This window comes from Papaver somniferum, unplaced genomic scaffold (genome assembly GCF_003573695.1).
Source record: "Papaver somniferum cultivar HN1 unplaced genomic scaffold, ASM357369v1 unplaced-scaffold_19, whole genome shotgun sequence".
In the NCBI taxonomy this organism is placed as follows: domain Eukaryota; kingdom Viridiplantae; phylum Streptophyta; class Magnoliopsida; order Ranunculales; family Papaveraceae; genus Papaver; species Papaver somniferum.
Genome location: NW_020628818.1, coordinates 8,875,395 through 8,883,094, shown reverse-complemented (window position 1 = coordinate 8,883,094; position 7,700 = coordinate 8,875,395). Strand labels below are relative to the sequence as shown.

At 35.5% G+C, this 7,700-nt stretch overlaps 1 protein-coding gene across 2 annotated transcripts; it reads left to right on the top strand.

The window, feature by feature from the left end:
• Window positions 1–4,764: 4,764 nt before the first annotated feature.
• Window positions 4,765–7,462, top strand: LOC113338329 (cytochrome P450 CYP82D47-like). 2 transcript variants are annotated; one of them, XM_026583773.1, is made up of 3 exons: window positions 4,765–5,961; window positions 6,376–7,039; window positions 7,302–7,462. In XM_026583773.1, the coding sequence occupies exons 1-2, from the start codon at window positions 4,906–4,908 to the stop codon at window positions 7,021–7,023; spliced, it is 1,704 nt and encodes a 567-aa protein (XP_026439558.1). In that variant the 5' UTR covers window positions 4,765–4,905; the 3' UTR covers window positions 7,024–7,039; window positions 7,302–7,462. The 2 variants fall into 2 exon arrangements, with proteins under 2 accessions (XP_026439558.1, XP_026439557.1); XM_026583772.1 differs by lacking the exon at window positions 7,302–7,462 and having other exon boundaries at window positions 6,376–7,206.
• The last annotated feature ends 238 nt before the right edge of the window (window positions 7,463–7,700 follow it).

Here is a 7,700-nt window from a genome sequence, read left to right as displayed (position 1 = left end):
AATAAATAAGATGTATTCTACACCCTATCACAACTCTCATAAAACCTAACCGTAAAAAATCTTGCATTATTTTTTATTTTTCTGAAGGTTTTAACTGAATTCACGGTTGGGTTTTAGTTTAAATTAACCAACCGTAATTTTACTACGGTTGGGTCTTAGTTTAGTTTAACTAACCGTAAAGGATAGTCTTGCGTATTAGTAGTTCACGGGAAAGTAAATAGATGATCTGTTAAGACTTTTTTAAGAAAAATAAGCTAATGTAGAGATTTTCTTAGTCTTGTGGAGATAAATAGGGAAAGGATTTAATTTCATAGAAAAATCACGAACAAACAGATATGTCGAGACTTGAGATACTTTAGGAAGAATACTCACGCAGAGATTTGCATATTGATACGGGCCCAAGAAAATAGGATTTTCCCTGAACGTTCTTGATTACCAAACTAAAAACTCACTGGATTTTAGTTACCAAGTCAGATACGTTTTAATTACCAAACCAAACTAAAAATCAATAATTAATACTCCCTTCGTCCCATTTTACCCGACGTTGTAGAGTTTTTCACGTAGATTAAGAAACATCAGAGAAAATTAAATTTTTCCAATTCTACCCATATTAATACTTTTTAAAAAAATTAAATAACTTATTTTTTAGTTTCTAGATTTTAGGGAAAGTTACCAATCCAATTATAATTTATTTGGGATGTACCAAATTTTTATAGATAAGAGTGTATATCCTCTATGAAAAATATTTAAAAATTGGAGTAATTATTTATGTGTTGATTCCAAAGCCAGGGTAAATCAGAGAGAACTTGGGGAAAATACTAAAACTCGCGTCTATTTTGGAACAAAAATAAACCCTAAAACATCAAGTAAAGTGGAACGGAGGGAGTATATTTTACGGTTGGTAAGTAACAATTGAATCCCACCGTAATAAAATCTAAGGTTGGTGTAGGGGCAGAATGTCGCACACATAATGTAGGGGCAGAATGTCGCACAAACACATTTGTTAGTGTGCGAGATTCATTTATTTCCCTAGCGTGTGAGAACGTAGCATGGGCGCGAGACATATTAACTGTATCTCACTACATCTTAGCTGTCATCTATTATGTAAACACTTATATAAAGAGAAAGGCATGAGAAAAGGGAAACATATTGGGTAGAGAGAGAAAACAGAAATTGTATTATTATTATCTCCTTCTTCTTCCTTCACCAAGTTAGAGCTCCAGATACTCATTAATGGAGTCTCAATGTAATCCAAAATGTAATTTCAACAATCATAGTGAACCCTAACTCCATGGATGTAGATCACATTAATCGAACCACGTAAATCTTGTGTCTTATTTTACATTTCCATCATTTCTATCTTCATTTTCATGTTAAATAAGTTTAGATCTAGAAATTGTTAATGAGGTGTTAGTTGTGGGATTTTCTGCAACTACAGTTGGATTGCTTTTTCAGCCAACCGTAATTGGTTTTTTAGTTTGGTTTCTCCAATTTTCTTCAGTTTACGGTTAGAAGTTTTTTGTTATGTCCAACCGTAAAATAATGTAAAAAGCCAAAAAAAAAGAAAAACTGAGAACTCTAACTCTATTTTTCTCGTCTCTAAGCATAAAAGGGAATCACTGATCTAATCTAATTTAATAATTAATATTTGAATTAACTAATCTAATTAAATAATCAATAATAATTAAATGGGGATTGTTTAGTCATTATAAAATTATTTTAGATAAAAAAAAATTAAAATTACTTATGAGTGACCCGTTTTTCTATCTAGGAATTACCAATAGGTACTATTATGGTAGTCTTAGTTAATGGCAGGTCCACCCACTAAAGCCCAGTAAGCATAGGTCCATAATTAAAAGAAAACATGAAATTGGACCTAATTTTTTAAGCCTAGGTCCTGTATACGTGCGGGACACATGTGACGTATTATCATAATTCCCAAAACACCCCGCACTATATAAAAACGGATAGAGACGTTCGTTTCTTTTTCATTCTCTCATTTTATTTTTTCAGAGAAGAGCTCTGCAAGTGAAGATTATTTTAGGTGTGAGTTCGATTCATGAGTTCGAGCTCAGCAAGTGTAATCGGTAGGTGGATTTTTTGTAACGAGTCGAGATCTGATTTTACCTTGTCTTTTAGATCTGAATCCATGGCGACTGTGTCAAGATTTGTTGGATGAGTAAAAGGAATTGATTTCCACCTTCCAGAAGTACCATTATTATGACGATGATCATGATGTTCTGATGTATTTGTGAATAATTTGATTTATTTTCTTCTCAATGCAATTTCATCTGTAATCGTATGAATATACTGAAGATAAGGTCTAAGAATTCTTCTTTTATCTCTTTTCTTGATTTTCAATACCAGAGTTCTACAACAATTGTTTCTGTCTCCGCCTTTTTCTTCATTCTTCCATGAGATTCTCGTGCTCAGAAAAGTATCGTAAACGATTTGATTTGAATTTAATTGAACGAAGATTTCATTTGATTTGTTACCTGAAATCAAATTCGCGAAATATGAATCTTCAGTCGAAGCTAATGAACTTACCACCTTTTTATAAAGCTGATTCTCTTCGAAATTGTTGTTGAATTCAGGAACTTTGTAGAATTGATACACATGAAACCGAATACGTATATGATGTACTGGTGGTTTTTGATGAAAATAGTCCAGATCTAGTTATAAATTCATATTTTACGTTCGTTTCGTTTGTAGATCTGGTATTTTAGTTTCATTTTGGTGGCTTTTGGTTTGGTTTCAGTTTGGTTTTGTGTATTAACCATCAGTACGTATATGACGTACTGTTAATCTGTGTTTACTATGCATCTATAGGTTTGGTTTCAGTTTTTTACAGTGTTTTTTTGGTATGAATTGACAGTACATATATGGCGTACTCTTATGATTTTGTTTTATTCGAAGTTTTTCCAGTTTTTTTTGTTCGATCCATGGTCTAATCGTTGTAGTGTTTGATTAAGATTTTGATCTCCATGTTTGATTTCTTGATTATTTACTAGATCTAGATGAATAATCACGTTTTTGGTTCATTTCGTTATTAGATTTGATCTAACTAGTTCCATTTTGTTGTTTTTAGATTTTTTTTTTGTATGAAACAACAGTACGTATATCCTGTATTGACAGAAACCTAGCTTATTTTGAATGAAGAAGAAGAAGAAGATGCATCGTTATGACTTACGACAAGAAGATTTGTTGTGTTTCCATGTATGTTTTCTTATCATCTTCTTTGATTATTTTTTTCGTTTTTCTTCTATTGATTGTATTATGAAGATGAAATCGATTTTCATGACGTTTTTATGTTTTCAGTTTTGTTACAGTTTGTTTTTGTGTATGAATTGACAGTACATATTTGGTGTACTAATATAAAATTCTTATGATTTACGAGGAGAATATTTGTTTTCTGTTTCCAGGTATGCTTTCTAATCATCTTGTTTGATTATTTTGTTCGGTTTTCTTCTTTTGATTTGTTTTTTTGATTGTATTCTGATAATCAAATCGATTTGATTGACGCTTTTATGGTTTTTATGTTTGTTACAGTTATTTTTCGTGTATGAATTGACAGTACATATATGGCGTACTGATATAAAACTCTTCTAATTTTGTTTTATTTGAAGTTTTTCCAATTTTTTTGGTTCGATCCATGAGTATGTATGTATAATACTGATAGGAAGTGCTATTTGCTGTGTTTTTGCTCCTTTTTTAGTCTTACCCTTCAGTACTTATGTGAAATACTGTAATATGTCTTTCGATTCTCTTATTTTTCATAGATCTGTCACCTGTTGTTGTCATACTGTTGATTTGTAGTTCATGGATCTTCAGTACATATATCACATACTGATAGCAAGTGCTCCTTGTTATGTTTGATTCAGTACGTATATGAAATACTGAAATAGATGCTCTTTGTTACGTTTGATTCAGTACTGGAATTGGATATTGAGATGATCTGGAGCTGCAGTTCAGAACTTATTGCAAGAAATGACAGATTTTGAATGATAGGAACAGGAGTTGTTGTTGGTTCAGATTTGCAAGCTTGTGAAATTGGTGGTGGTCTTGATGAAGTTACAAATTGGTTGTGACGTGTGTTTGAAAGAAGGTGTGCTGCAAATGGATTTGGAGGAACATAGAAGGTTGGGTTGCTACATTGTATGATCCTACAATGTACGTGATGTAATACGTTTTCTAATTTATTTATCATTGATTCTTACAGATTTGTACTCTACCTGGAAGCAGTGCAGCAAATATGTACTCGAATTTGTAAGCATTCAGATATATAATCGGATTTGTAAGCAGTACGACAGATATGTACTCAAACAGATATGTACTCAAATTTGTAAGCAGTGTAGCAAATATGTACTCGAATTTTTAAGCAGTGTACCAGATATGTACTCAAATTTGTAAGCAATGTAGACACACACGTTTGGTAGTAATGGGCATTATGGACATTTCCATGTTTTAATTAATTTTGGACCTCCGGATAAAAAAAAATTCCGGTTGGACCCTACTATAAATAACTATATGGGCCTAGGACCAAACAAGAAATTTTGGAATGTGAGGTCCAATAATAATAATGGGCTTCCAAATAATTTACCAACCTAAAAAACTGACCCCTTCAGCTAAAATGGACCAAAACTTATCCACTGAAATCTCCAAATTTTGTTTTCTGACATATATGGGCCATCCAATAGTTCCCATCCGAGCATTTATTACCCTACAAGGGAAGTCCTCCGCCACAACTATTCCTTGAGTATTTTGGAGTCATGTGTTCCAGTTTCCAAATAATTTCCTTACTCCATAGCCTTCACACCATTATCAAAATATAGTTTTGTTATTTTCTTCAACTATCAAGATTCTTTTCATAATCACAATCGACTAACTGCAGAGAGACATCTCACTATGATGGATCTAACAACGTTCATGGATCAGTACTTGTCATTAGCTAGAATTGCAGGCTTATTAGCTATGTTATCTCTCTTCTATTATTCATGGATCACAGTTATAAGGTCGTCAAGGAATACGAAACTATCACCACCTGAAGTTGCAGGTGCCTGGCCTATATTAGGCCATCTTCCTCAGCTACTAGGATCAAGACCTCTATTCAAAATCCTTACAGACATGTCTGACAATTATGGTCCTATCTTCATGGTCCGGTTTGGTATGCATCCAACCTTGGTGGTAAGCAGTTGGGAGATGGCTAAAGAGTGCTTCACCACCAACGACAAGTTCCTCGCTGGCCGCCCATCGGGTGCTGCCAACAAGTACCTCACTTTTGGCTTGTTCGGTTTTTCTACGTATGGTCCTTACTGGCGAGAGCTCCGTAAGATCTCTACCCTCCATCTACTCTCACATAGGCGTGTCCAGCTTTTCAAGCATGTTCCTTACTTGGAGATCGGCAACTGCATGAAACACTTGCATCGACGCTGGATGAGAAGTCCAAACAAAATGAAGCAAAATGACACAGCAGCTGGTTCAGTTAAAGTCGATATGAGCCAACTATTTGGAGAGCTAACCTTGAATGTTGTGTTGAATTTAGTTGCTGGAAAATCAATTTTTTTCAAGAACGACAATAATCATGAATATGAATCCAAAGATGGTCCTAACAAAGAGGAAGAAGAAGGTCAAAAGCTCCATAAGACCATTATAGAATTCTTCATACTAACAGGAACTTCGGTGGCATCAGATGCTCTTCCATTCCTTGGGTGGCTGGATGTGGATGGACAGAAGAAACGTATGAAAAGGGTAGCCAAGGATATGGATTTCATTGTTGCAAAGTGGCTTGAAGAGCATCGACACCAAAGAAGACAGACGATACTATCAAGCTCAGCAGCCGGAGGAAGTAATCATGACGATGCGAAAGATTTCATGGACGTGTTGATGTCAGTTCTTGATGGGGAAAATAATGAACTTTTCTTTGGTTACAGCCGTGACACTGTAATCAAAAAAACATGTCTGGTAAGTAGTTAACTTCTTCATAATATTAAAGATATACAACATAATAAGCAATTATGCCGGGTAAAACTGAAATCACCCTCCAGTTTCCAACTATCATTGAAGCTGTACGATAGTTGCATAATTACAGCACCAAAACTTAACATGCATGATGTAGAAGAGGTCCATGGTGATGCACGATGGCGTTAAACTATATATCCCGAATCTGGGCATCAGTGCAAATAATAACCAGATTTCTCAACTGTTCGGGTCATAATTTATTAGCTTTTGTATTATAAAAGCAAAATGAAGGCGATAAATGTGATACTCTACCAGAGTCTCCTTTATATTAGAATCAAAGTACTGCAATTCGAAAGATCTGTGTATTTCAGATTACTAAGTAATATGTAAGTTAACTAAGTTTTGCCGGTTTTGCAGCAAATGATAATAGCTGCCTCAGATACCACGTCACTTACATTGACATGGGCTCTCGCACTATTAATCACCAATCCAACTGTCTTAAGAAAGGCTCAGGATGAGCTCGAAACTAAAGTAGGAAAGGACAGAAACTTAGAGGAGCACGACATCAATGATCTTGTCTACCTCCAAGCAATTGTTAAGGAGACTTTCCGGATGTACGCTGCTGCCCCACTCGACGTACCCCACGAGGCTATCGTGGACTGCAATATTGGTGGATATAAAGTGAGAGCAGGCACACGTTTGATGGTCAATCTATGGAAAATGCACCGTGATCCTCGAGTGTGGTCAAAACCGTTAGAGTTCAAGCCGGAGAGGTTTCTTGCTCAACCTGATAGTGGTTCTGGTGGTGAGGCAGCAAACTTGGACTTCAGAGGCCAAAATTTTGAGTATCTACCATTTGGTTCAGGGAGAAGGATGTGCCCAGGGATTGACTTCGCCCTCCAAACGGTTCATATGGCACTTGATCGCCTGCTTCATGCGTTCGATTTTGACAATGACTCAGCAGGACTTGTAACAGACATGACGGAAGGTTCAGGTTTAACTATGCCCAAGTTAACCCCACTAGAGATTTACCTCCGCCCACGCCTCCCAGCCAAACTTTACTAGATGGAGCAGCCAGGATGTAAGTGTCTTCTTATATTCTATTCCAAATAAAAAGATAACTTGATCAAGTGTCTAACGGATTTAAGTTAAATTTGTACTCTGCTTCCTAACATATTGAATTTGTTATGAAGTAGTAATAATTAACTGGAGGTAAATTTAATTAATGACATACTAGTATAACACGCACGTGCCATTCCGTCCGTTCCATAATTTTGTATTTTTTGTGTATTAATCAACGTTCAAAGTCTACACTCAGTCGACATAACCTTTCTCTGTTGCAGCTCTCGCATTTGCAGCTCAATTCTAGGGCTTCGACGGGAAATAAAACTTGATCTGCTTTATGCTCACTGAGCTAGTTAGAAACTTGTACACTTGCTGCACATTAAAATAAGCTTATGTTGTTAAATCCTTTACCGGATGAGCAATTTAGTTATAGATATATAGCATTGAACACACATTCAGGAAATTGATATTATTTGCAAATACCTAGATCGCTTGTTTCTGCTGTGTTTCTGCATCCAATTCTGCTTTTCCTAATGCGATATGCATTAGGTCGTTTTTCAAGAATCGCATATTTTTGACTTTGGTCATTGAATCTCGTTTTTCACGGCGTCGTTGTAAGTTACCATCTCTTTGTTGCTGGGATTGCCTTTCATATGCAGCACGACGCCGCACTAAGC

Bases quoted from the DNA above. Each gene is read 5' to 3' on its own strand.
- LOC113338329 (XM_026583773.1), top strand. From the start codon at position 4,906: ATGATGGATCTAACAACGTTCATGGATCAGTACTTGTCATTAGCTAGA. The intron at 5,962-6,375 runs GTAAGTAGTTAA...CCGGTTTTGCAG, and splicing joins TAATCAAAAAAACATGTCTG to CAAATGATAATAGCTGCCTC.